The sequence below is a fragment of the Marmota monax genome, unplaced genomic scaffold (assembly GCF_021218885.2).
Source record: "Marmota monax isolate L192 unplaced genomic scaffold, Marmota_monax_Labrador192_F-V1.1 WCK01_AAM20220418_F8-fsc00008, whole genome shotgun sequence".
Taxonomy (NCBI): Eukaryota; Metazoa; Chordata; class Mammalia; order Rodentia; family Sciuridae; genus Marmota; species Marmota monax.
Window position 1 is genome coordinate 28,680,432 of NW_026694432.1, and position 27,085 is coordinate 28,707,516.

The 27,085-nt window shown below is 47.1% G+C and overlaps 2 protein-coding genes across 7 annotated transcripts in view; one reads left to right on the forward strand and one right to left on the reverse strand.

Moving 5' to 3' along the window:
- Positions 1–2,162: 2,162 nt before the first annotated feature.
- Agmat (agmatinase) lies at positions 2,163–11,984 on the forward strand. Of its 2 annotated transcripts, XM_058571135.1 has the most exons (8): positions 2,163–2,586; positions 4,494–4,696; positions 6,628–6,676; positions 8,099–8,294; positions 8,883–9,062; positions 9,904–9,988; positions 11,102–11,144; positions 11,598–11,984. In XM_058571135.1, exons 1-8 carry the CDS (start codon positions 2,315–2,317, stop codon positions 11,620–11,622), a joined length of 1,053 nt encoding a protein of 350 aa, XP_058427118.1. In that variant the 5' UTR covers positions 2,163–2,314; the 3' UTR covers positions 11,623–11,984. The 2 variants fall into 2 exon arrangements, with proteins under 2 accessions (XP_058427118.1, XP_046324814.1); XM_046468858.2 differs by lacking the exon at positions 11,102–11,144 and having other exon boundaries at positions 2,168–2,586.
- A 444-nt stretch (positions 11,985–12,428) lies between these two features.
- Positions 12,429–27,085, reverse strand: part of Dnajc16 (DnaJ heat shock protein family (Hsp40) member C16) — a 39,113-nt gene continuing 24,456 nt past the window's right edge. For 4 of the 5 annotated variants that reach the window (XM_046468851.2, XM_046468857.2, XM_046468854.2 and 1 more), the window contains 8 exons: positions 23,868–23,998; positions 21,742–21,925; positions 20,515–20,697; positions 20,276–20,352; positions 18,928–19,008; positions 18,670–18,768; positions 16,770–16,940; positions 12,429–16,091 (listed from right to left, as the gene is read on the reverse strand). In XM_046468851.2, coding sequence (XP_046324807.1) covers positions 15,692–16,091; positions 16,770–16,940; positions 18,670–18,768; positions 18,928–19,008; positions 20,276–20,352; positions 20,515–20,697; positions 21,742–21,925; positions 23,868–23,998 — 1,326 coding nt within the window. In that variant the 3' untranslated portion in view covers positions 12,429–15,691. The remainder of the gene's footprint in view (positions 16,092–16,769; positions 16,941–18,669; positions 18,769–18,927; positions 19,009–20,275; positions 20,353–20,514; positions 20,698–21,741; positions 21,926–23,867; positions 23,999–27,085) is intronic. The other variant, XM_046468855.2, reaches the window with a different exon arrangement.

A 27,085-nucleotide genomic window follows, 5' to 3' on the forward strand; every position in this document is an offset into this window, starting at 1 on the left:
TATCTAGTTACTATGGTAATGTCCTTAGAGAAAAGGGGGCTGTCTTAAACAGCCCGGACTTCGGTCTCAATTATCTAGTACCTGGGATTAAAGGAATACTAAATAATAATATAGTCACGGTACTAAGGAGCTATGGAACTTTTGATATAAAGAAAGCTGGCTGCTTGGAGGGACAGCCACTCTTTTTCTCTTCTTCCTGCCTCTGCATCTCGTCTCTGTGTCTCTTTTTATTTGCCTCACGGAAAGAAAAATCAGGAGTAAGAAAATGATACACTTAGGACAAATGATATGAAACAAATAGTAGAATCTGAGTGTTGACAATAACAGAAATTGTTGAATTTGTTCTGGAAAATGGTCAGGACTCGCCAAAAGGTTTCTTGCAACAATGAACTCATTATTTACCACTAAAGAACTTTGTCTTGGTCCTGCAGAGTGGAGGCTGGGGTGATGTGGGTTCAATGTGTCATCTTTGTATAGAGGTTACAATTTAATTCAAACTTGGGCCATCCAATGTCAGAGATTAAAAAAAAAAAAACAATGAATGGGTCACATAATTCATCACAGTCACTCCTTTCCTTCCCTGGTGTATTTTTCTTCTTAGAAATAAAGAGGATAGCAGATTAGTGGACTTTTGGTTCTGTGCCCTGTCCCAAGTCCTTTTAAATCTTTTAATTAATTAATTAATTAATTAATTAATTAATTAATTTATGCGTGTGTGGCACTGGGGATCAAGCCCAGGATTTTGTGAATACTAGGCAAATGCTTTATCACTGAGCTACACCCTCAGCCCTCGTTTTAAAAAACAAAGTTAGGGCTGGGCACGGTGGCACATGCCTGGTAATCCCAGTGGCTAGGGAGGTTGAGACAAGAGGATCACAAGTTCAAAGCCAGCCTCAGCCACAGCAAAGCGCTAAGCAACTCATTGAGATTCTGTCTCTAAATAAAATATGAAATAGGCTGGGCTGGGGCTGGGGCTCAGTGGCAGAGCGCTTGCCGAGCACTGGGTTCAATCCTCAGCACCACATAAAAATAAAAAATATTTTAAAAATACAAAATAGGGCTGTGGACTTTGTCCAGAACTTTGTCCTGGTCCTGCAGAGTGGAGGCTGGGGTGATGTGGGGTTCAATGTGTCATCTTTGTATAGAGGTTACAATTTAATTCAAACTTGGACCATCCAATGTCAGAGATGAAAAAAATAAAACCACTGAATGGTTCACATAATTCCATCACAGTCACTTTTGGTACCAGTTCAATCTCTGGTACAAAAAAAAAACAAAATTAGCTGGGTACTACCCTGCCTGTAATCCCAATGGGGCCCCGGAGGCTGAGGCAGAAGAAAAGAAAGTTCAACACCAGCCTCAGCAAAAAGTGAGGCACTAAGCAACTCAGTGAGTCTCTGTCTCTAAATAAAATACAGAATAGGGCTGGGGATGTGGCTCAGTGGTCGAGTGTCCTTGAGTTCAATCCCCAATAACCACACCCCCTTGCCCCCCCCCAAAAGTTAGCCAGGCATAGTGGCACACACCTGTAATCCCAGCAACTCCAATCACAAGTTTGAGGACAGCCTCAGCAAATTAGCAGGACCATTCTCAAAAACTAAAAATATATAATGGCCTGGGGTTGTAGCTTAATAATACAGTGTCCCTGTGTGCAATCCCCAGTAAAAAATAAAAAAAATAAAGATTAGACTGCTTCCTGAGAATTCCTTTTTTTTTGCCGGTACTGGGGATTGAACCCAGGTGTATTCTACCACTGAGCCACATCCCCAGCCTTTTTTATTTATTTCTTTATTTTTTCAGGCAGGGTTTTGCTAAGTTGCTGAGGCTGGCCTCGAACTTGGATCTTCCTGCCTTGACCTCCCCTGTCGCTGGGATTACACGTGAGCACCAAAGCAACAAGCTCAGACATGTCTTGATACATTATTGTTTAAAAAATGCATTTCCATTTCCATTGCTTAATGAAAGATCTCTTTTCCTTCAAACCTTTTGGGCTTTAAAAATAATACTCCGAATGGGAGAAGAACCTGCCAGAGGCCAGGTGCGGGGGGACGCAGGGCGCAGCTGGGGCAGGAACGGTGGCAGGAGCTGGGAGCCCTGCTGGCTGTTTACCGACGGAGCCAGAGGCTGAAGTTCAGCCTGCGCTGGGGGCAGAGACGCTGGTCCCGAGCCCTCCCCCGCCTTTGATCCGCAGGGCGCCCTGTCCTTTGAGCCTGGCGGCTCCCTCCGGGCTGGCACTCTCGCCTTGCGGGCTAGTGGGACCCTTCGGGGGCACTCTGGTCCCGTGGCCTCGCGGGCTCGGAAGCGGGCGGGCGACATGCTGCGTCTGCTGGGGACCCGCTGCACCCGGGGCCTGGGGTCCAGCGTGCCTGCGCGTCCTGCCACCGGGCTCTGCCTCCCGGGACGCAGCCAGAGCCGCCGAGCCTCCGACATGCCCCGGAACCACCCGCCCAGCCCCGAGTTGGTGGCCCGGTCGGTGGGCATCTGCTCCATGATGCGCCTGCCCGTGCAGACGTCCCCGGAGGGGCTGGACGCTGCCTTCATTGGGGTGCCCCTGGACATTGGGACCTCCAACCGGCCCGGTGCGAGGTAAGGTCCCCGGCGTCGGGGTTGGGACGTGTGGCTGGGACTGATTATGGAGCGTGGAAGGCGCGAGGACAGACACCTCCGCTCACCCTGGGTAGGTTGGAAGCTGGTGGCCGGCTCCAAAATGGTTTGAGAGACCTTTGATTCCCCTCCTTCCTCCACAAGCCGTCCAGGGCTCAGCACGTGACTGGAGGGCTGGTCCTCTCGTGTCATCATTGGTCAGGAAGGGTTTCTGGAGCCCCCTCCTGGGACCTTGCTGGGATGGAGGATGTGGGTACCTTCTCTGCTCTCTCCACCCGGCCTTACAGTGGAAGGTGACATTTTGTTTGAGAACAGAAACTGGCTGCCTCTTCTCCAAATCTCTAAGTATAACTGACTGGGGGTGGCGGGGAAGCAAAGAAGCTCGAATTAAGGAAAATCTCTCAGGATTAAATTAGAGAAAGTAAAACCCCTTTTCCTAATTATTGAGCATCAGCAATTTCTAATTCAGCTCTTCGAATCTGATTGTAACTGTCTAAATGGTCAAAGCCTTATTTTATTTATTTTTGTAGGTACTGGGGATTGAACCCAGGGGCACTTTACCACTGAGTTACATCCCCAGCCCTTAATTGTTTGTTTTTTGAGACAGTCTTGCTAAATTGCCAAGACTGGTTTTGAACTTGTGATCCTTCTGCCTCATTTTCCTGGGTCACTGGGATTACAGGTGTGGCCCATAGGCCCAGCTCCAAAGCCACCATTTATTATTTAAATGTATGTCCCCACCGGCAGGACACATCAACGTGGGCAGCGAACCTAGATGGGGAGGAATGAAGGGACAAGAGACACGAAAGGTGACAGCAAGACAGGAGTTCTGATCAAGCTGCAAACTTTTATTGTTCACACAGGGGTATTTATGGGCTGGGAATGGGGGAGCTCTCTTATCGGCAGTTGCTGGATGTCTTCACAAGGTGAGATAACGCAGGATGTTTCAGGAAGACAGATGGCCGCAGGATGTCTCAGGGAGATGGATGGCTGCAGGGTGTCTCCCAGGCAAGATGTCTCCCAGGGGGCTGTTTCTTGTAACTGTCAGGCTATTCTTTGAAGGAGAACTCCCTTCTAGTCCCTGGCACTGTCAGGCTATTCTTTGAAGGAGAACTCCCTTCTAGTCCCTGGCAAATGTAAGGCACTTTGCATAGATTACCTAATTTCTTAGAACAAGGATGTGAAGTAAATACCATTATTATCATATGGATTTGGAAACTGAGTCTTGGGGAGATTAAAATATTATCTAATGTCATTTAATAAGTGGTGATGAGTGGGCCCCTAACTCTGTGTTTTATTTATTTGCAGAACTGGGAATTGGACCCAGAGATGCTCTACCACTGAGCTATATCCCCAGCCCCCCCCCCCCCGCATTTTTTTGAGGCAGGGTCTTGTTTGATTGCCTAGGCTGATCTAGAATTTGTAATCCTCCTATCTCAGCCTCACCAAATTGATGAGCTTATAGGTTGCGCCGCCATGCCCAGCAAATTTGTGCCTTTAATTTCTTTAATATACAAACTAGGGCTGGGAAGTAGACAGCTTACTTAGCATGCACAAGACCCTGTGTTTGTTCCCAGCACCGCAAAAAGAAGAAAAAAAATTTTATATATATATATATATATATGATCAGTGGTTCTCAGTAGGGGTGGGTTTGCACCCAGGGGACATCTGGCAATGCCTAGAAGTATTTTGCTTGTCACAACTTGGGGGAGAAAGTGCTACTGACATCTAGTGGGTACAGGCCAGAGAAGCTGTTAAACATCCTGCAAGGCAAAAACCAGCAGAAGAGACTACTTGAATGTCAGCAGACCCGAGCTGTTAAAGCCTGGCCTAGCAGAGAGAGCCTTCACACCTGGGCGTGGGGCTGACAGGTGATTCTTTTCCTCCAGATTCGGACCCCGACGCATCCGGGAAGAATCTGTGATGCTCCGGACAGTCAATCCTAGCACGGGGGCCCTGCCCTTCCAGTCCCTCACAGTAGCTGACCTGGGCGATGTGAATGTCAATCTTTACAACCTTCAGGACAGCTGCCGGCTAATTCAAGAAGCCTATCAGAAGATAGTAGCAGCTGGTTGTGTTCCTCTGACCTTGGGTAATGTCTGCTAGGGTGAGGGGAGTTCTCTGGGCTCATTTGTCATTCGCTTGAGTACTGCTACTTTTGCAGAAGATGGTAACAGTAGGAAAGAGAACATTCTAATTCCTTTATTTTAGTCCCTGGGGACAGGATATGTAAAATATTGGAGTAGTGTGGCCGGTAGGGCTGGTGGACTAGGGGAAGGCGGATGAGGCCTTTGCTTTGGTGTATAATTTAAAGGATGCCAAAAAAAAAAAAAAAAATCAGCAATCAAAATCAATATGGCAGGATAAATATTACCAATTTTTCTTTTTTGCCTTTGGCTCCAGCATGGCTGGAACAGCATGGTTACTGATCTTGTCTTTATTTTTATTTTTTGGTCATCACAGATTTTTTTTTTTTTAAATCTATTGTAAGGTTAGGGGTGGAACCAAGGGCCTTGTCAATGCTTGGCTAGTGAGAGTTCTACCACTGAGCTATCTCTGCAGCCATGCATTGATTTTGATCTTCAACAATACTGTGTTAAGCCTGGCATAATAGTGCACATTTATAATCCCAACAACTTGGGAGGCTGAGGCAGGAGGATTACAAGTTGGAAGCCGGCTTCAGTAACTTAGTGAGACCCTATCTCAAAATTAAAAGTAAAAAAGACTGGAGGTATAGCTCAGTGGTGGAGCACTCCTGGTTTCAATCCTCAGTACAAAAATAAACAAGCAAACAAACAAACAAAAATCTGTGTTAAAATAGGGTCGCTCTTCTACTAAGTGCTATGGCTTCCTTTAAATGTTATACCCCAGTATGTGTCTCACCATCCCAGGCCCGGGGAAGGCTGCCAGTAGGGACTCCCTGTGACTTTCCAAGGATTTCAAAGACAATGTTCATCATGACTGTGGGGAGAGCTGCAAAGGGTGTCTGTCCTGGTCAGGATCCTAATCAACCCGTAGGGTAACTTTCCCTTCACCCTCCTCCACTCTCACTTTCTTATTTCTTTCTTCTCTGATTTGTAAATAGTTAAAATGACCCAGAAATTTTTCTAAATATTCCAATTTATTTTTGCCAAATGAGAGGTCCTAGTCTGCACAGCATGGTGGTAGGGACCTTGGCTTCTAGGTGGAAGGTTTGAAATCTCAGCTCTACCTTTCACTAGCTGTGTTACTGTATCCACTGCTTGGTGCCTCATTTCCTCATTGTGAAATGGGCATAGTAATAATGCCTACCCATTGTATTGTGGAAGAAGCATATAATGAATGGGCATACAAGATGCCCATCCTAGCTGGGCATGATGGGGCACACCTGTAGTCCCAGCGACTCAAGAGGCTGAGGCAGGATGATTGCACCTTGAAGACAGCCTCAGCAATGTAGTGAGGCCCTAAGTGACTTAGTGAGATTCTGTCTCAAAATGAAAGGGGCTAGGGGATGTGGCTCAGTAGTGGAGCACTTGCCTGGCATGTGAGAGGGTGTAGGCTTGATTTCTGCCACCACAAATGAACACATAAACTGCCCATCATTGTGCCTGGCCTATTTTAGGCTTAAATAAACGTTAACTATTGATTATTAATAATTATCAATAGTAATACTTTCCTAGGCCTGCACTGCTCAAAAGGGTAGCCATTAGCTACATGTTAAGTTTAAACTAATTAAAATATGCAGTTCCTCAGCCACCATATTGGCTAGCGCAGACAGAACATTTCCATCATCCCAGAAAGTTCTCTTGGACAGAGTTGTTCTAGGGAATTACTTGTAAGCAATTCAATTCATAGATTCATCTAATTTTCTCTTTTCAGTGACAGTGACATCTTAAGCATCCCTCTACTGACCAAGATTGCTCTTTGGCTGTGTTTTTAGACCTCTAGTCCAGCTGAAAGGGAGGCAGAATTGGCAAACTCGGGGTTGTTGCACATGATCATCTTACTCATGTTCCAGATATTTCTCTATTTTATGCTTTGCAGGTGGAGATCACACAATCACGTATCCCATATTGCAAGCACTGGCAAAAAAGTAAGTCCCAAATGGCTTGGCCAAGTGAGGTTTCAAGATTCAGGAGCTAAGGAGCAGCGGTTTGCTGCCAGGTGGTATTGGGTGACTGCTGTGGACTCAGGTTATTGGGAGTGACAGGAAAATCCCAACCAACTTGCTTTTGAGATCAAAGTTAAGGCTGAGGGGCTGGGGCTGTAGCTCAGTGGTGGAGCGCTCACCTAGCTCGTGTGAGGCATTGGCTTTGATCCTCAGCAGCACATAAAATAAGTAAATCAAATAAAGGTATCTACAACTAAAAAAATTAAAAAAAAATTAAGGCTGAGCTCCAGGTGTGTCTGTCAGTCTCTGGCCCTTCCCTTGGCCCAGACCTGCTCTGGTACGCACCCAGCCCTCTCCACTGGCCTGTTGGGGAAGGTGAGCCCCTCGTGAAATACACAACCCCAGTTCACTTTGGTTTCTGTTTCGCTTCAAGGGCTGAATCCAAATTCCCAGGCAGTGTCGATGAACACACAGTGTCTTTATTTGTTTTTATGTGGTGCTGAGGATCGAACCCAGTGCCTCGTACATGTGATGCAAGTGCTTTACCACTGAGCTACAGCCCCAGCCCTGACAGGCAGTGTCTTTTCAGGGATGAAGTCAACCAGGGACTGACCAGCTTTGGCTAATTTAGTTGGAGGAGGAGACAGAGGGCTGAGGCAGTGGGTGGCAGCTCCAGAATTAGTTTTTGGGAAGGGCGTATGGGCAGCTTTGTGGCTGGAGGTACATGGAGACAGATCCTGTCTCCAAGCCGCGCCTGCCTCCCACTGGCGGGGACCACATGTCCCCGTGGGGAGTCCTCAGGGTTGCTGGTGGTTCTGGAGAAGAGCCGGCTCACAGCTCCCTGTTGGTTCCGCAGTCGGAATCGCCGTGGCTGCTTGATCTGGCCTTTAGCTGAGCTCTCTCCCGTCCTCCCGGCCTCTTTTATTTATCCATTTATTCATTTAATTTTGGTTGTGGAGGTTGAATCCAGGGTGCTTTACTACTGAGCCACACCCCCAGCCCTTTTACTTTTTCATTTTGAGTCAGGGCCTTGCTAACTTTCTTAGGGTCTTGCTAAGTGGCCAAGGTTGGCCTTGAACTTGCATTCCTCCCGCCCAGCCTCTGGAGTTGCTGGAATTACAACTGCCACCCTGTCCAGCCCTCCAGCCCTCTGAAGGTGCAGCAGTCCTGGATGGGAGACCCTGGGTGGTAGCCTAATTACGTGTCTCTTTCTGCCTGGCTGCTCTCTGTTTACCGCTGCTCTGAGATGCTAAGTGATTTGAAGACACAAACCAGTTGGCACGTGGGTAGTTGAGGCCAAGTCTCTCCTCTGTGACTCTGAACTGTCATCAAGTTTTGGCGACCTGAAGGCTGTGTTTGGGCCCCACAGGGATGTTTGGCCTCTAACTGTCCTGTTGTCCTCAGGTATGGCCCTGTGGGGCTGCTGCATGTGGACGCCCACCTGGACACTGCCGACAAGGCCCTGGGGGAGAAGCTCTACCATGGGACACCCTTCCGGCGGTGCGTGGAGGAGGGCCTCCTGGACTGTCAGCGGGTGGTGCAGATTGGCATCCGGGGCTCTTCCATGACCCTGGATCCCTACAGATACAACAGGAACCAGGTGAAAGACTGAATGCCCCCCAACTCCTCTCCGTTGCCTATCATGTGGCCAGGGCTTTGCTAATCAAGTTCAAGGTAGGGTCAAAGGGCTGATTTTCCTTCAAGAGGGTCATGTGGCAAAGAGGAGTGAGGGTGCTAGTAAGGCAGAGGAGGCCTGTTTGGGGGCTGGGGAGGCCAAAAGAAACAACCAACCTCTCAGAAAAGAGGTGGGGGTCCCAACACAAGGCAGGTTGCTTCCTTCTGAGTTCTCATCCTTACCACTTGGTAGAGTGGCTCTGGGGTCAACACAGGATAAAGATCCAAGTGGGAAGACACCTCCCTTGCTGTTGGGGCTTGCCAAGGCAGTGTTCTGGACAGAACCATCCAGAAGGGGCTCTTGTGGGCAGCCCAGGTTCCGTCTCTTGCCTTAGCAAAGCTTCCCTCTGCTCCCTGTTCAGTGCTTAGCTTTGACCCTGCTCCCTCCCCTTACCTGTGAGCCGGGGACAGCAGTTCCTCCCCGTGGAGGCTGAGGGTCGGATGTGATGTGCCCATGAAGAACTGAGCAAGGAGCTGGCCTTGACCTCCAGCTCTTCCATTGCCCCCTCCTCAGGGCTTCCGTGTGGTCCTGGCTGAAGACTGCTGGATGAAGTCGCTGGTCCCTCTGATGGCGGAGGTCCGGCAGCAGATGGGAGGCAAACCCCTTTACATCAGCTTTGATATTGACGCCTTGGATCCTGCCTATGCCCCGGGGACAGGGACGCCTGAAATTGCTGGTCTCACCCCTAGTCAGGTAAGGAGCCTTCCCCAGGAAGAGTCCTGGGCCAGGGGAAACTTGACACCCCACTCTTCTAGGACTTGTAGTCTTTAGTATCAGGAGAGGATTTCATGGAACTGGACTTGAATCCAGGGGTGCTCTACCACTGAGCTACATCCCAGTCCTTTTTATTTTTTGAGACAGGTCCTCACCAAGTTGACCAGGCTGGCCTTGAAATTGCCAGCCTCCTGTCTCAGCCTCCCCAGTAGCAGGGATTACAGACATGCAGCACTGTACCCTGGCTGCGGTGCCCTTAGAATTCAGAAATTGGAAGGATTTCTGAAACAAAATCCTCACCCTCTGCAGATCCTCCTTCTGGGCTTCCTGCCTGCAGGATGGAAACCCTTTCCACGCCGTCTTCCTACCTGCCTTCCCTTGTCCTGTCTTCAGACCACACCTCACTACCTGGGCTCCTCCCATCACGGTGTCTACCCCTTCTTTCCCTGGGCCTGGGATGTCCTTCTTTTCCACTTGAGCTTAGCCAAGGCCTTGAAATGTTTCCACATTTCGGAAGCCTTCCTCCTCCTCTCCTCTCCAGGCTGTTACTTGTGCTTTTTCTATTCTGGGCTTGCTTTTCTTAAAGCCCTTTCATACACGACATTGAACAGATTGGCCTGTCTCGTCATCAGTGAAGTGCTCAGGAGCAGGGACCGGGCACTAGTTATTCGTGCCTCTGGGAGGCCACCGGTGTGGCTGCAGGAATTCTAAGGATGGGCATGTGCCCGGAGCAACCCACGGAATCTTCTCCACTGGTCATTTTTCTTCGTTAATGATTCCAGTAATGACAACTTACTAGTATGGTTCTCATCTTGGACAGGCTCTGGAGGTCATCCGGGGCTGTCAGGGCCTAAACGTGGTGGGCTGTGATCTTGTGGAGGTTTCCCCGCTGTACGATCTCTCTGGTGAGTAAGCAGGAAAACTGACCTGTGGGCAGCTGCTGGTTCACGTTTTCTTTGGCATGGAGGATTGAACCCAGGGGTGTTCCACCAAAGAGCTGCATTTCCTCAACACCCCACCCCCGGCCCTATTTTTTTTTTTTTTTTGAGAAAAAGAAAAAGAAGATTTACTACTTTGCTAGCAAAGGAGAAACACAGGAGACTTCTGTCCCAGAGGCTGATTCTGCCCATCAACAGGAAATGGGGAGGGGGTGGGTGGGAGGGTTTAAGGTGACTCTAAGGCTACAGTCCACTGGTCTGTTGAGTTGTAATCCACTTGTTGACTTGGGAGATAGTCATTTCTGAGATCTTCTGGTACCAGGCCCAAAGCCTAGATTACTTCCTTCCTATGGTGGGTGTGTACTCAGGGACAGAAAATTGTGCCTAAAATGGGGAAGAAAGGCAATCCCTTTTCCCCTGAGATTAGGGAGGAGCAGCGAGGGGAAGAGAACCACATCCATTTAAAAAATCAAGTTGCAGTGGCAGAGCAGCAAGGGCTGTATTCAGAGCATAAGATGGCCCACTGTGGCATCTCCGCATTGCCAGTTTCTACAATGCATTTCTATGGAAAAATGGGTGACTACGTCTCCAAGCTGCTTCTTGCTGAAAGAGGGTGAAGTTGGGGGAAGTACCCCAAAGTCCTTGTTCTCTATCAGTGGGGCACCTCCCTGCCTTTTTTGGAGTCAGGGTCTCATTAAATCGCCCAGGCTGGCCTTGGACCTGTGAACCTTCTGCCTTAGCCTCTCGGGTAGCTGAGGTTAGAGGTGTGCACCACCACCTCCAGCCTGGGGAACCTGCTGAGTATGTCTGACAGGGGAGAAAATAAGCCTCTATAAATATGAGCAGCAACCCCGATAAAACTCTGGAGGTGCCAGGTATTAATAGCTTGCCCATATCAGGAGGAGATGGGTGCCATGATTTGTCCTCCTCTGATACTTCACTTTTTTTTTGTGGCGCTGAGAATCAAACCCAGGGCCTCATACATGCCAGGCAAATGCTCTATCACTGAGCCACAGGCCACATCCCCAACCCTAAATTTTTTTTTTTTTTTTTTTTTGTGGTGCTCGGGATTGAACCCAGGGCCTTATGCATGTGAGGCAAGCCCTCTACCAACGAGCTCTAAGTAAGTTCTCAAAGCATAATGTTTACACACAGTGGGGCGTTGGCTGGTTAAGATCTTCCAAGCAGGTGCTGTCCTAATAATTTTAATTTATTTTTGTTTTTTCTTTTGGCGCTGGGGACTAAACTCAGGCCCTCGTATGCACAGGCATATGCTGTGCCACTGAGCTACACCCCCAGGCCAATAATTTTGATTTAGAAAAGCTCATAAAGTTAGGCCTGTTAGCCTCAGAGGATAAATATAGTACATGCCATTATTATAAAATTTCCTTTTGGGGAAAAAGATCTAAGTGTAAACCAAGAAGCTTCTGAATTTTCAAATACTATTTCTACTTGTTGCTTGAGGAGGGCAGAGCGCCACGGGGGCACCCCCAGGGTGGGAGTTGGGGGATGGGCAGCAGGGAGGGTGGCTATGTGCTCCACTCACCCGGGTCTCACTCTTCTGATTTTGTCCTAGGGAATACAGCCCTCCTGGCGGCTAACCTGCTGTTTGAGATGCTGTGTGTTCTCCCCAAAGTGGCAACTGCCTGAACCTTGTCTCTTCTAGACAAAATGGAAGCACTGCCGACCACTCCTCAGGAGCTTACTAGCGAGCAGTACTGAAGAGGGTAGGCCAGGACAGCTTGCTGCTCAGGGTCGTTGGTGGCTATAGAACAAGGACATTCAGAATTCTAACCCAAACACATTTCTAAGGGTTTCAATTGACTTTAAAAACTGAGGCACTTGACACTGCTCAGATTTTTTTTTCTTTGATGAAAGATGGAGGAGGAGAGGAAATGGAGGGAGAATTTCACTCAAGGTCATCTAAAAATGGGATGAAGGAATAAAAAAAATTATGAAAGGATAGTGCACAAAGACTCCACATTTCAATACTATCTTCCTTTAAGATAGAGCTCCTTTGAGGAGCTCAGAGCTGCATCTTGGTTTATTTATTTATTTGCGGTGCTGTGATTGAACTCAGGGCCTCACTCATGCCATCACTGAGCCACATTCCCAGCCCCGCATCTTGGTTTTAGGATCACTGAAAACATAAATGATCTTTGAAGAAAAACAACATGCAGTTCCTAATAAAGAGATGTCCCCAGAAGCCCAGATAACATCAGCTGAGCCCTTGATGAACCTTCTAATCCACTCTCTAGGAGACTCAATTTTGCATTATTTACTTTAAGCCAACACGCTCTTCTGGCCAGCAGTTCCTGAAATCTGCAGCTGGGCTGTGCTGATCCCAAGCGTTGCTGAGAGAAACTTCAAGATGATCATCTTGCAGTTCAAGAGCTACCCACAGTCATCACACATTAAAATAGTTTATTTGTTTCCAGTCTGTAATAGTCTTAAAACAATATCAGCTTCAGTGCCTGTTCACAATACAAAAAACAAAACTTAAAAAAACAACAAACAAAAAACCCTAAAACATAAAAAAGACACAATTTGCCAAATAAGTTATTCGTTCCTAAGGGTATCAAAAGTGCAAAATAGTCACCTTCTTAGATATGTCTCCCAAGTACCATCATCTTTCTGAATAAACTCAACAGGGTCAGCAGCTGCCATATGGCGTGTGTTTTTTCAAGAGACAATGTAAGTTGAGGCTAAGAGTGTTTTGCATGTTTCTTTATTTTGCAGTGCTAGGGTTGTAGGCAGGTGTAGCCACTCCCCAGGCCCTGTATCAGCTTTAGTAGTTTTTGTGTGTGTGTGTGTGTGTGGTGCTGAGGATTGAACCCAGGGCCTTCTGCACTAGATGCAAGCACTCTACCTACTGAGCTGTATCCCCGCCCCTGCATCAGCTTTTAAGTTCTATTTTAAAGGGACCCAAAACAAAACAAGGCTGGGTGTTTGTTTCCAATTTCTATTCCCAAACAAAGCAAATCACTTAACAATAGTTCCCCTGTCTTTCTACACCACGGGAACTCTTAAGCACTAATGGCAGCTGCAAACTGATTAGGATGATAATAAGTAACAGGCTAGAGTAGAAGAGGATGTGAATCAGGAGGAGTTCCACCTATTTGAAAACCACAACCCAGCTCTCCTGGGAGACCAGGATGCCTCCCAGGCGGGGCAGTCCTGCTGGTGGAGAGGAAGGGCCAAGGACGTCAGTGTTAGACAAATACCTGAGCGATAAACAAGTATTTCTGAGATGGGAGAGTATTCTACAAAGACTCACTTCAGGCTAGTTCTCATTCCTCTGCTAAACATGACGCACAGTCTGTACAGACCAGAAATACCCACCTCTGAGAACATCAGCGTTGATATTTGAAGACTAGAGAGTTACACCCCAACTGGGTTCGGTGATTACGTACATCAGAATGAGAAGTGGTGGCACTGGCTGAGTGTGACAACGGCTCATACATTTGACACAAAATAAAACTCATGGAAATAACATTCAGAAGGAAAGGCTTGCATGGTTAAGGATAAAATTCAATCTAAAAAGCTCCCTAGCGTCCTCGTGGAACACATCTATCAGCCCCCGACAGAGCTGCAGAATTTTTGGACTGAAATATTTGCCGGGATTATTGTCAACTCCAATCACCATTTTCCTTTCCTAGTGCAAATGGAAAGTGCAGTGGTCTGTAGGTTCTCTTCATTTTAATAGTACAAAAAGGGGGGAAAATCGGGGGGAATTTTTGGTTTTTCATTAGTACCAGAAATTAAAAACAAAAGCCTGCCAATGGAACAAAGCACTGTTCACATGAGCAACAGGCCATAAAAAATCCAGACAACGGCAGGGCACAGCGCACCTGTGATCCCAGTGGCTTCAGAGGCGAAGGCAGGAGGATCACAAATTCAAAGCCAGCCTCAGCAACTTAGCGAGGCCCTAAGCAACTTAGTGAGACCCTGTCTCAAAAAATAAAAAGGGCTGGGAGTGTGGCTCAGTGGTAAAGTGTCCCTGGGTTCAGTCCCTAGTATCCAAACAAAACTCCAGAAATTAATTTTAAGGACTGGTGTATCAAAGAGCTGAGGAGCTCTTGGGGCTGGGTGCCACAAGACAGGGATTCCAGAGTGAGCATCCACTTCCAAAGGATCGTGGGAAGAATGAAGCCCTGGCAGTGATTTATTTATATTTAAATAAAGCTCTAGCCTGACTCCATGAAGCTGTATGAATTCCTGGGCTCATATGATTTATTATTTACCACTGTAGCTCAAGGTTTAAATTATTCAGGATCCAAGTGGCTTGGTTTAAAGCAATTATGATTAAAGAAATACTAACTTAGTAAATGACCCATCCCTGATTTTTGCCCTTTACTCTACAAAAGGGCATTTGCTTTGACAGACAGACCACTCTTGGAAATTGTCCAAATTCCTGATGGTCTGGCCCTAAAAACAAAGGCCTGCCCTCAAGGGACCCAGAGCCCATGTAGAGTGTGCAGCAAACCCAGAGCTGACCGTTGAGGGAGAGGGTAACAGCGACAAAGCCGCAGTGCCAAAGCACAGCCAGAGGAGGAAGGCAGGCTGCTTGCAAAATGGGCCTAGAGTCCATCTGAGCTCACCTGTCACAAAAGACGACTTGAAGACAAAGCATTTTTTGTGTAACAGTATTCAAAATACAGTTGTTGAGGGTTTAAGTTCCTTGATACAAAGATGTGTCTAGAGTGTTACTAGACAGACGCCACCGGAGTGAAGAGCTTCCTCCCCGACTCTGGCAGGCAGGAATAATCTGTTTTCAGTCTGACATCTACTGGCTTTATATAGCAGCTTATCTACGTTCAGAGAACAAGATCACAAGTTATGGCTCCTAATATCCACACCCTACAATCGACAGGCAGAAAGGCATCTGAGAACGTACAGGTCAACGGCTCAAAGTCATGACAGTGCTCTTGCTGGGCAGACTCCTCCCCGGGATGGAGGGGTGATGTGATGCTCACAAAGGATCCCTCCAGCCGCTGCCCAGACCTCCCTTCCCCTGGCTGGGGAGGAAACAGGCTCCTATGCGGAGACCCCTCTAGACCCTTTCCTTTCAAAGCTGTGGCTGGCAAACTGCTGTGGGGGATCCCCCGCAAGATGCACTTCTTGCCACTGACTCCCACAACCACCACTGTGCATGAGACTGCTTGGCACCAGGCCTCGTTCAAGGGGCAGGCCGAGAAGGCAAGGTGGTGGTCAGGGTGGGGAGCATGCGCCTGGGCAGAAGCTCAGCAGGGGCCAGCGTGGGCCTGAGGGTGCGCAGGGGTAAGTGACTGGACTTGTGGGACAGGCTCCTGAGGTTCCGTCTGGGTGCCGCTGTTTCTCCAATGAAGGGCCAGGAAGGGGCAGGTGGTGTGAGCCCGGGACAGGGGCAGCAAAGAGGAGGGAATGAGCAGTCTATTTAAATAGTGCGGCATTCAACTGATGTCAAAAAACCCAAAGGGAAATATTTTGATCTAGAGAATTTGAACCTGTAGCGTGTTTCCCTCCCAGGTGAGGACGGGAGTGAGGGCCGGACGGAGAGGTTCTTCCCACCACTGTTCTAAAAGAGGAATCTAAAATCTATGCTTTGTCCGTGGTGACTGAGTCCTGAAAAATACCTGTTCCTGGGGCATGTTAAAAAGCTGGAGAGTTCACATCTCTTTTTGAAGCCTCTCAGTCTAGCTCGGGCCAGGAGGGGATGTAGAACCTCTGCAGGGACCCTTCCAACAGGCGCTCCATCCACAGGGACAACTTGCTCAGCTTTCCCTTGATGGGCCGGGGTCCCAGGCCGCAGGAGGGTCTCCCCCGAGACTCGCCCAGGGGGAGGGAGGGGTCGAGGTCACCGCAGGACCCCATGGCTTCCTCCTCTTCCACTGTTTTTTGGGGTTTGAAGAGGCAGAAGTATTTCTTGTGGCCGTTCAGGGCCAGGACGTAGCCAGTGTAGTCCCGCTCCAGGAAGTGCTTGTCATACTGGTTTGGGATCGGGGCTGCGTCTTGAGCAAATTCCAGTAAGTATTCCAGCCACTCTCTGTGCTTGTCCAGGCTCAGGAAGGAGAAGTGCAGGCAGCTGCTGCTGTGGGGAGAAGGGGCGGACTCAGGGCGCTTCCCACGCCAGTCAGACTGGAAAGGAAAGGAAAAGGAGGGGCCTGGACACAGGAAGAAGCCGAGGGCCTGTGACAGTCCCTTGGCTCACTCACCCGCCCCGACCCATTGCTGGCTCAGAGAGTGGCGGGGACAGTCTGTTTTCTGAAGGGCTCAGGGAGCAGCATGGATCTCAAGCTCTGTTCTGAACAGAGATCATGAAAGTTGAGGGGGAAAAGAGGGCCCCCGTGATGGCCCGAAGTGTCCAAGACCTCGCTGCATGGATCAAGCCCACAGCCACAGAGGAGTGGGCACGGTGGTCCCCGGGGGCCCTTCACCCAAAGGTGCACACCTGCTCCCTCTCTCCCTGCGGCTTCCACACCCCCGCAGACTCCTTGAAGGCGGTAAACTTACAACCCCTCAGGAAAAAAGAAACTTAGGGCTCTGACCTCTCGTCATTTCCCAGATCTGCCCAGGTTCCCGTGACCCCCAAAAGTATCTGACCAACTCCTCCCCTGATAGGCACTAATAAACCCTACACAGCTCGGCCCTTGGCCGTAGCCAGTGCCAGTTCCCTCTTGAAACTGTGCCCCTCCACCGCTTCACAAAGAATCTCTGATCCGCTGAGGTCTTTTCCTTTCTGGGTTCTCTTTCCTCACACCGCGCTTACCCAGTGAACGAGTACACCTCCAGGGCAAACTTCTGCAGCAGGCTGTTCTTGGTGGAATTGGACAGGATGAGGACCACGTTCATGTGGCCTGGCCTAAGGCGCACCAGGTTGCTGGTGTATGTCACATCCGTGAGTTCTGTTACCTCCACGAAGCCTTTCTTAGGAATCTTGCTGTGGGGAAACGGGGAGAAGTTAAGATGTTACCAGGGCAGCTGATGCCACTACTTTAAAAGGGAACAGGTTGAATGATACACTGTGTTGTTTTTTTTTTGTACCAGGGATTGAACCCAGGGGTGCTTGACTACTGAGCCACGTCCACAGCTCCCTTTATTCTATTTTTATTTTTAGACAGGGTCTTGCCAAGTTGCTTAGGGCTCACTAATTTGCTGAGGCTGGCTTTTGACCTTGGGATCCTCCTGCCTCCATCTCCTGAGCTGCTGGAATTACCGATGTGTGCCACTGCACTTGGCTGAGAGGCTGTATTTGAACCAGACCACGTTATTTAATAATGACTCTGATGTGGCAGGACAAGACGACCTTGATTTAGTAAGTAGCCCTTGGCCTACAGCAGCCCTTCTCCTGAGGCTGAAGGGTGGCGCTACGGAGGCAGCCATTGGTCTGCTTTGTTGCAGAGACCCAGGTCCCTTGATGTTGGTTGTGTGCTCTCAACAGATCAGTCATCCACACTGTTATGAATTATGGTGTCATGCCACTCTGCTTCTGGGTAAACTACCACCTTCCTGGTTGTGTGTATGTGTGGGTTGCAGTTTTGGCCTCCCATGTGCTGGGCAAGCACTCCTACATCTCTGGTCCTTTTTACTTTCTGAGACAGGCCTCAAACCTGTGAGGCCAGGAGGCTGGCCTCAGCCTCCTAAGTCACTGGGATTGCAGGTGTGCGCCACTATACGTGGCCTGATGTGCTTTTTCACTTCCTGCCTTCATTATTACATCTGTGACTGAGAAAGCAAAGTCCCAGGGCATAAAGTAAGTAGGTCGTATGTCTAGATGCCTAGGAGGTCTTAGTGAACATGAGCCAGCAGCTGCCTTTCCCTGGATAGGCTGAGTATCCTCCATCTGAAATACTCAGGACGAAGCGTTTCAGGTTTTAGATTTTCCCATGTTTTATTTATTTGTTTGTTTGTTTATTTATTAAAGATAAACATCACATTTAAAAAAAATTTTTTAGTTGTAGTTGGACACAACACCTTCATTTATTTATTTTATGTGGTGCTGAGGATCGAACCCAGGGCCCTGCATGTGCCAGGCTAGTGCTCTACCACTGAGCCACAACCCCAGCCCTAGATTTTTCCATGTTTTAAAATATTTGCATACATATAATGAGATATCGTAGGGCAAGCTCCCAAATCTGCTTTTTTTTTTTTTTTTTTTAATACTAGGGATTAAACCTAGAGGTGCTTTACCACTAATACACATCCCCAATCCTTTATACTGTTTGAGACAGGGTCTCACTAAGTTGCCGAAGCTGGCCTTAAACTTGGGATCCTCCTGCCTCAGCCTCCCAGGCAGCTGGGATTACAGGCGTGTGCCACTGTGCCCAGTTACACCCAAATCCAAACATGGAATTAACCTATGTTCTGTGTACCCCTTACCCACACAGCCCAGAGGGAACGTCACACTGTGTGTCTGGTGCACCCGCATTTTGACTATGACCCGTCATACAAATCAGGTATGGAACTTTTTACTTGTGGTGTTAAGTTGGTGCTAAAAAATTTCAGATCCTGGATCATTTCAGATTCTGGGTCTTAATCAGGGGCGCTCAACCTGTATTCCCATCTCCCACTCAGGAGCGGAGCCAGCCACTCTACACACTCGTGTCCTGACACAGCTCGGGGATCTGCGGGGCGGGCGCCCAGGGCAGCAGAGGTGGTGTGGGAGAAACCTGCTGTTCTCCTTGGTGAAGCTCGGCTCAGTCTTCCCGACCTTCTCAGGGGCTTCCTCTTTGTCTGGAGGGTGGGACTCTCGCTCGTCATTTGAGTCACTAAAGAAGGAAAAAGGATATTGTATGTATAAATGAACACGTGATGACCCCCAACATGATGACAATAATAATGCACCAGCAAAAAATGTGGGGAAAAATAATGAGAAGAAATTTTATGAAAAAAGAGCACATAAGCTGTGGGCAGCCCTCTGCACTCACCTGAAGGCCTGGACGATGACCGTGCCGAAGAGGATGAAGAGGGCAGAGAAGATGAGGGACAGGAGGGGCATCATCTCCCGCCTGAAACCAAGAGCACAGCTGGGTGAGTGCCTGCGCAGTGCCGGGCTTTAGTTTCTTCTCTCAGTTCTCAGAAGAAACAACCCAGCCCAGAAGCCGTCATCCCAGCAGACAGCGCTGCTTCTGGGGCGGCGGGGAGGGGGAGGTCGTGTCCTCCTGATTCAAACAGCTCATTCAGGAAGTCTGACTGGGGATCTCAGCATAATGGGTTGTGCTTAGGAAGCTCTGTGGCGGACACGACAGGATAAAAAGGATTTAAATTGTAAATGTGGACCAACCTTCTGATGCTGAGATATCAGTGATTAAAACGGCTGTGGAATGATCTCAACTTTATTATATGTATATATTTTACATATTTATTATATATTCTTAACCTTCATTTATTTCTATGTGGTGCTGAGGATCAAACTCAGTGCCATACAAGTGCTAGGCAAGTTCTCTATGCTGAGCTATAGCCCCAGCCCATTATATCTGTGTGTGTGTGTATATCTATCTATCTATCTATATCTCCATATATATATATATATATATATGTATCTATATATCTATATACATATACAGATAAGTAGTAAGAAAGGATAATCCAGATGGGGTTAAGGCATGGAGCAGGGAGGGAATGATGGTTTTTCATGATTTCCCCCAGGGCTGCTGTTCTAAAACTCTATGCTCTTGCAACACCCACCAAGGGCGTGCCATCTTTCAGGGGGCCCTGCTGGGTGCCAGGAGTTAGAAGTGTGAATTCGAGGTGGTTCTGCCCTTCAGGAGAGGCAGCGTGGGCATCCTGCTGTGCCCACTGTGCTGCTTCACTGGTGCACCTGCAAACGGACTCCACGTGCCAGGCCCTAGCTCTGCTCTCTGGAAGGGCAGTGGGTCATCTTTTCCCAGCCAATGGGAAAGGTTCATTGACAAATTTTTAAAAAAGTGAAGTTGCTGAAAGCAAGCAGGTGGGCAGTGAATGGAAACTGTAAAAGTTCTTCCACTTGCTATGTTAAGTGCACACTGAAATCAAAGTAGGCCGGGCATGGTAGTGCACGCCTGTGATCCCAGAGAACATCAGTCTGAGGCAACTTGGCAAGACCCTGTCTCAAAATAAAGTGAAAAAGACTTTGGATGTAGCTCAGTAGTAGAGTGCCCCTGGGTGCAATCCACAGCTCTGCAATTAAAAAAGAGAAAGAAACAGAACTCAAGGGAGGATGGGCTCTTTCCAAAAGAAAATGGGTGACGCCGGTATTAGCAGATGAAGGGCACCCCATCCCAGCATCATTCCTACCAGTTGCTATGGAATATGCCGTCCCAGCAGTCGGCCAAGTAGTCAGAGGCAGAGTAGAGCCACCGGAGGAGAAAGATCTATCAAGGGAGAAAATGGACATGGTCAGCACTGACCAGAGGAGGGTCCCCACCCCACAGCACTGAGCTGTTGTGACACTCTGCTCTTAGCAGGACTTAGTTGCTGGCCCTGGCAGTCCATGGGCCCCCTGGCAGCCCACCCTCCCTGGTGATGATGCTCACGGGAGCAAGCTCGTCCATTAGGTCGGGGAGCACAGCCTCAGAGGACAGAAGAGCTGGATCTTTCCGCAGTTGGTCGAGGTAACCCAAAAGGATAAATTTATCACTCTCACTCCCAGTCCAGGGATCTTCCAGGGTTTTATACACCACCCTTCCTGCCGTGTTACGTCTTTCTAAAATAGACACCTGGGAGACAAGGAGAGAAATATCATGAGAAGTCTCAAAAGCATCATAAGTTATAGTCGTTTGTATTTTTGCAGGGAGGATGGATGAGAGAAGTCACAGTAGGCTCAAACATAAATGCTAAAGAGTCTAAAATATTTGCAAGAGATTGAAATCTTTCTCATAAAAGGAGCTGTTGTTATTTTTTGAGACAGGTGTCTCATTATGTTGCTCAGGTTGGCTGTGAACTCTGAGGTTCAAGTCATTCTTCTGGCTCAGCTCCCAGAAGAATCATTTTCATGGTGAATTTTCAAAGCTTTTGTCAAAAGTTAAAGCTCTTTCTTCCCCCTCAATAGGCTTCGTTCTATAATTTAATAAATGAAACCTTAGTGTTTTTTTTTTTTTAGTTGGCAATGAACCTTTATTTAATTAATCTATTTATGTATTTGTTTGTGGTGCTGAGGATCGAACCCAGTGCCTCACGCATGCTAGGCAAGCGCTCTACCACTGAGCCCCAGCCCCAGTCCCCAAAACCTTAGTTTTTTTAGAAAATTTTTTCATGATTACCAAAATGAGGACAGAGAAGAATTTCTTTTTTTTCCCCAGTGCAAGGGATGGAACCCAGGGCCTAGGTAAATGCTCTACCACTAGCTACATCTCCAAGAGGAGAACTTCATGCTTCTGGAGAAGAGGGAAAAAGGAGAAATCCATTAGGATGAAGCGGAAAAGGCAGAAGGCGGGGGAAGTTGCCAGGAGTACCATCAGTGCCTACGGTTTTGTAAAATCTGGCATCTTGGATTCTGCAGACCAGATCTGGGCAACCTGATGAGATGGACCGATGTACCTTAACCTTTACTCATAGGAGAGATGCCTTCTGTGGAGGCCTAGGCTGACCTCTAGGAGGTGAAATGACCACGTGGAAGACTGTTGTCAGGGTAGCCTTACAAAACAGGGCCCGGAAGGTTCCAGATTTTTGGAATCTGTAGTCAACGTCCCCCAGAAAGAAGGAAACGGAAGCGAGGGCAGTGCTTGTGAAGGGGCTGGGTCAGGAGAGAATCCGTGGCTCACCGCTGACTTCCCCTGAAACACCTCGCTGTCCGGCAGCAGGCTGCGGGCAAACTCCTGTTGCCGCCCACTGTGGACGTGGACGAACCGCACGGTGTCCTGCGTGTTTGCCAGGGCAAAGGACAGGAAGGCCTCGAAGGGTCTGCTCAACTTGGGAGCCTCAGCAGTCAGTAAGACCACACAGTACCTGCATGAGAAGGAGAGAGAGGACTATAACCAGTTCCTGGGCAGGGCCAGAATCTGCAATCCATGATGAAGGGTAGGAGGAGTCACTTTGCAGGGTGAAGAAGATATTGTGCATCAGGAGAGCTGCCATCTCTTTTTTAAATTTATTTTTTTGTGATCCTGGGGATTGAAAGTGGTGTGCTCCACCACTGAACTACATCCCTGGTCCTTTCTTTTCTTTTTTTAAATTCTTTTTTCTTCATTTATTGCCTTCAATATGTTGCTGAGTCCACCCCAGGGGCAGATTTTTTTTTTTTTTTTTAATGTGGTGCTGCGGATTAGAACCCAGGGCCTTGTGCATGCAAGGCAAGCACTCTACCACTGAGTACATCCCCAGCTCTCTTTTTATTCTTTATATTGAGACAGGGTCTTGCTAGGTTGCCCATGCTGGCCTTGAACTTATAATTATTTTGCCTCAACCTCCCAAGTAGCTGGGATTACAGGCGCCCATCATCGTGCCCAGTTTGCGAGCTGCCATCTCTGAGACTTCCAAGTCAGTAATGACCTGTTCCTTTTCCAGACTAGTAATGTTCTCCCCACACCCAACTCCATAACATCTAGGAATTTCTTTTAGGCAACTGGGCCTTGATCCTTGATGCAGAAGGTCCTTTTAAGGAAGTCATCTTGTCCCAGTTCTGCTACCACAGGGAAGACTAGTTGAATCTATCTTAGGACAGCGGCCACCAAACCTCATTCTGAAGGAGCTTCCTTTGCAAGGTTCCAATGTAAGCTCAGCCATTCATTCTCCTGAACATTGACTGAGCACCTGCTACATGCCAGGGAAGACAGAGGACTTCCTTGCCCTCAGAGCTCACGTTCCAGTGAGGAAGACAGACAACAAATAGATTTCACAATAAACAACCAGTGCTCTAAGAAAGAGAGGAGAAAGGGATATAGAGAGGCCAGTGTTGGGGGAGGTCATGGGTTGGTGAGGGAAATGGCACCTGAGAAGGTAACACTTCTGCAGAGACCTGAATGAAGTATGCACAAGAGGCAACAAGGCCAGAGTGTCCCGGGTAGAGAGAACCACAGCATGGAGACCCCAGGATGGGGAGTGATGGGTTTGGGTGTTTGAGATCACGGCTGGTGTGTGGAGAACCCGCCTGGAGCAGAGGAGGAGGAGACGGCGCAGAGGCGAGCAGGAGGCTGCATGGGAGGCGGGGCCTGCTCCAGGGCCGCAGCGGTAAGGAAGCCAGGCGTGTGGGTTTGGAACACGTTTTATGTAAATGACAATCCTTATAGTTCAGGACACTCTTTAAAAATCTAATTAACGTCTTTTTTTTTTTCCTTCCCTCTCAGACTATAAAGGAATTGGCAAAGTCTGAAAATACAGGGGGATTTTTAAAATTTAAACAATATTTTCAAACAATATGATCAGATACCTTTTACAGATAAAATAATCCTAAATTTAAAGCCCCACTGATTCATTAATTGTACCTATCTGAAAAAGGTATACGAGACATTTCCCTGTATTTCCAGGCTTTTTAGACACTCTGCACAATCACATTCCACATTCTTTACTGAAATCACAGGCTAATCATTCTGACATTTCCTCTGCACCCTACCTCACTTTCCCTATCATTTAACTGTTGTCCTGGCTCTCTCCAGACCTCCAGGGACTCGCCCTGCATGCATGCTCTGTAGGGAGAGGAACAGTCATGCTCATGCTTCACTAAGGGACCTGCCTCCTGACACCTGCTAACATCTGCTTGTCTGTCAGGTTCCAGCTAAAGTGTTACATCTTGGTGTGCTCTGACCCCGAGGCCAGGCTGGCACAACCAAAAATTTGGCCCTAAGGTACCCTAAGGTACCTTCATTGACAAATGAAGAATAAATGCTGTCACCAGGTGGGTGATCAGTTCCCCTGTAGTAAACTCCAAGACAGGAAAAGCCTTGGGCCTTACTTCCTCTGTCGGTGAGATCGTTTCACTGGGCAGAGCTCATGGAACAACTTCTGGCTGGTAAGCCTGGCTGCCAATAGGTACTTGTTTTGGGTTATAAAGTCTTCAATGACCTGCTTCTTCAGACCTCGAGCCTGGGGGAGAACCAAGAAGCAATTAACTGGATTCAGTTTTCTCACTGCAAGTTGACTTTACTTAAAAGACTAATAAAAACCTGGTGGACCCTGGCTAAAGTAAGAAAACCGGGTTAGATGGGCCAGTCTGAGTAAATGAATACAGTGACCTAGGCCAACCATGCAGGATGAGAGGAATGATGTTGCTATTCCGGTCAAAGCAAAAGTCAAGGGGTCTTTCCACAGAGAACTTCTGTAGGTTGTTTCATGCTGACAATTTAAAAAGTCAGTCACTTTGAATTTTAGGCAAATATATTTCCATTCAGGATCTGTAGCAAGCTGTACAATTAAAAATAAACTCCCAAGTAACAATGTTACTTCACATTAAAGACAGACTACAAAATCATATGAGGGCCAAGTGCAGTAGCACAAGCCTGAACACCTGAAATCCCAGTGGCTTGGGAGGCTGAGGCAGGAGGATCGCAAGTTCAAAGCCAGCCTCAGCAGTTTAGTTGGGCACTAAGCAATTCAGCAAGATCCAGTCTCAAGACAAAAATAAAAAGGGGTGAGGATATGACTCAGTGGTTAAGTGCCCCTGGGTTCAATCCCCAGTACCAAAATAAAAAAAAATCACATGACGACTGTTTTATACATTTTGAAGGACTGAAATCAGAGGCAGCAGGTTCATAGAACATAATGTGATTAAACTAAACCTTAATATGAGATAAGCTTGGGTGCGTTCAGAGTGGCATGGCCGCAGACTAAAAATATGAATCAGACTAAAACTTAATATGAATATAAGCCAGAAATCCACTTTTATGTTTGGAAATTAAACACATTTTGAATAAGCCATTTACCTAAGAAAAAAGCCTATCAGATATTAGAATACATTTAGAATTAAAAGAAAAATACTGTCAAAATTACTACTTGGGAGGCTGAGGCAGGAAGATGGCTTGAGCCCAGGAGTTCAAAGCCAGTCTAGGATCTAACAGATGTGAAACACAGCTCAGGATAAGAATCTACAGCATTCATGGAGGAACTCAGTCACTAAGGAACAGAGAACTTCTTGAATCTGATAAAAAGTATCTCTGAAAAGCCTTCTGAGAAATACTTATTGGGGGACTGCCAAAAGCAGTTTAAGATTAAACACAAGGTGCCCCTCCCGTCATGCCACTTCTCATCTATACCAGAGCTCAGTGCAAGAAAGGATCAAAAAAAAAAAAAAAAAAAGGGGTGGGGGTGGAAGAAGCAGCAAAATTGTCATTAATCTCAGATGATACAATTGTGTACTTAGTAAATCCAAAAGATGACAGAGATCAATTTTTTAAACCAGTAAGTGTTTGGCAAGAGTGATGGATGATCATGCAGCATCAGTATTTAAAAGTCAACTATATGTTTTATGCCAGCAAACTGAAAATGTAACAAAAAAGATTCCCTTTCTAATAGCATGAAAGTATGAGGTATCAGAAATAAGTTGAGAAAAAAATTTCTTCACAGGGAAAATCATAACACCTTAGGGAGACACACACACAAAGCACCCAAGCAAATCCCACAGAGTCGTCATGTTTACGGGCTAGAAGGCTCAGATTTGTAAAGATCGATTTAAAGAATTGGTACAAACTCCCCAAACCGATTGTGTTCAAACTGATTTAAACAATCAGTACAAACTCTCGAAACCCCAGTAGATTTTTTTTTTCTGTTTCTTTTTTTTTTGTGTGTGTGTGTGTTTCTTTTGATGTAACTTGGTGGACAGAATTTAAAATATATATAAAAAAGTACAAAAGACTAAAAATAGCCAAGATGCTTTTTGAAGAAAAACAAAAACAAAACAACCCCCAAAAACTCTCAAAAAAACAAACAAACAAACAAAAACCACCCAAACTTCCCTGGATGCCAAAACAAAGGATATGATTTTCATATCGACTTTCACATTTGTTCTGACCAGAACTTTGTGTGTGTGTGTGTGTGTGAGAGAGAGAGAGAGAGAGAGAGAGAGAGAGAGAGAGAGAGATTAAACCAGGGGCACTCTATCAATAAGCTACATGTCCAGCTCTTTTTAAAATTTTTTATTTTGAGGGGCACTGAGGATCAAACCTCAGGTGCTCTACCAGTGAGCCACATCTCCAGCACTTTCTAGTTTATTTTCAGACAGGATCTTGCCGAGTTTCCAGGGCTGGCCTTGAACTTGTGATCCTCCTGCCTTGACCTCCAGAGTCACTGGGATTATAGGGTGCAGTGATAACATTTTATTAGGCTCAATATCCCACCCCACTGATTGCCAGGGCTGAAACCCTACTTCCCACAGATAATACAGTTGGAAAAGGGAGGCTTGTTTTCAGATATCTGTGACTAATCTTTGCTATATCAAAACTCAATTAATGGTAGTTTCTTTAGGGTTAATTGCTGCGTTGATACAATAAATGCTGGATAGTTTATCAATTACCTTTTACTTAGAATGGATATTTTTTCATGTTCTATTTTAGTAACACTCCTGATTCTATAATATCATGCATTGGTCATTTGGAATATTTGTTCAATGACTTTCAGTACATTGATATGGTTAATTATACCTATCGGAAAAAGAATCACATCGCATTGATGGACCAATCTAATCAGAAAGTTCTGAAGAGCTGTCAATTTGCCAATGTAAATTTTCTGAACTTCAAATTTTCTTGGAAGTCCGAATTTTATCACTGGCAACGGATGCCATCAGTTGTTTTCATCAAGTTCCAGCCTCACTCCACTCATTTTTGCAGAAATGTTTTACAGAGCCCTGATTCCTGCACAGGTGCTGACAGCTTTACCCACTGCTGTTTGTCCTGTCAGTGCAAATGTCACCACAGTGAAATAGGCAAATTATGTCTTGGTGTTATCATGAAGTCAGCTTCACCTCGGATTCCCTCTTAAAGGGTCTTTGGAACTCCCAAGGCCGTGACCACATTATGAAACTGCTGTCCTGTTGAACTCAGGTGCAGCAGGGGACGTATGATATTCATGGCAACACTGCTCCTCAAAGCCCCCCAGTGGCCACTGACAGAAGTATGAATTAATAAATTATAACGTAGTCAAACTACAATATAGCCGGGAAAGCAAATTACTTAGACTACA

Excerpts from the sequence above, each read along its gene's own strand:
- Agmat (XM_046468858.2), top strand. The coding sequence starts at position 2,315 with ATGCTGCGTCTGCTGGGGACCCGCTGCACCCGGGGCCTGGGGTCCAGC. Across the intron at positions 6,677-8,098 it reads TTGCAAGCACTGGCAAAAAA|GTATGGCCCTGTGGGGCTGC; the intron begins GTAAGTCCCAAA and ends TGTTGTCCTCAG. Across the intron at positions 9,063-9,903 it reads CTGGTCTCACCCCTAGTCAG|GCTCTGGAGGTCATCCGGGG; the intron begins GTAAGGAGCCTT and ends CATCTTGGACAG.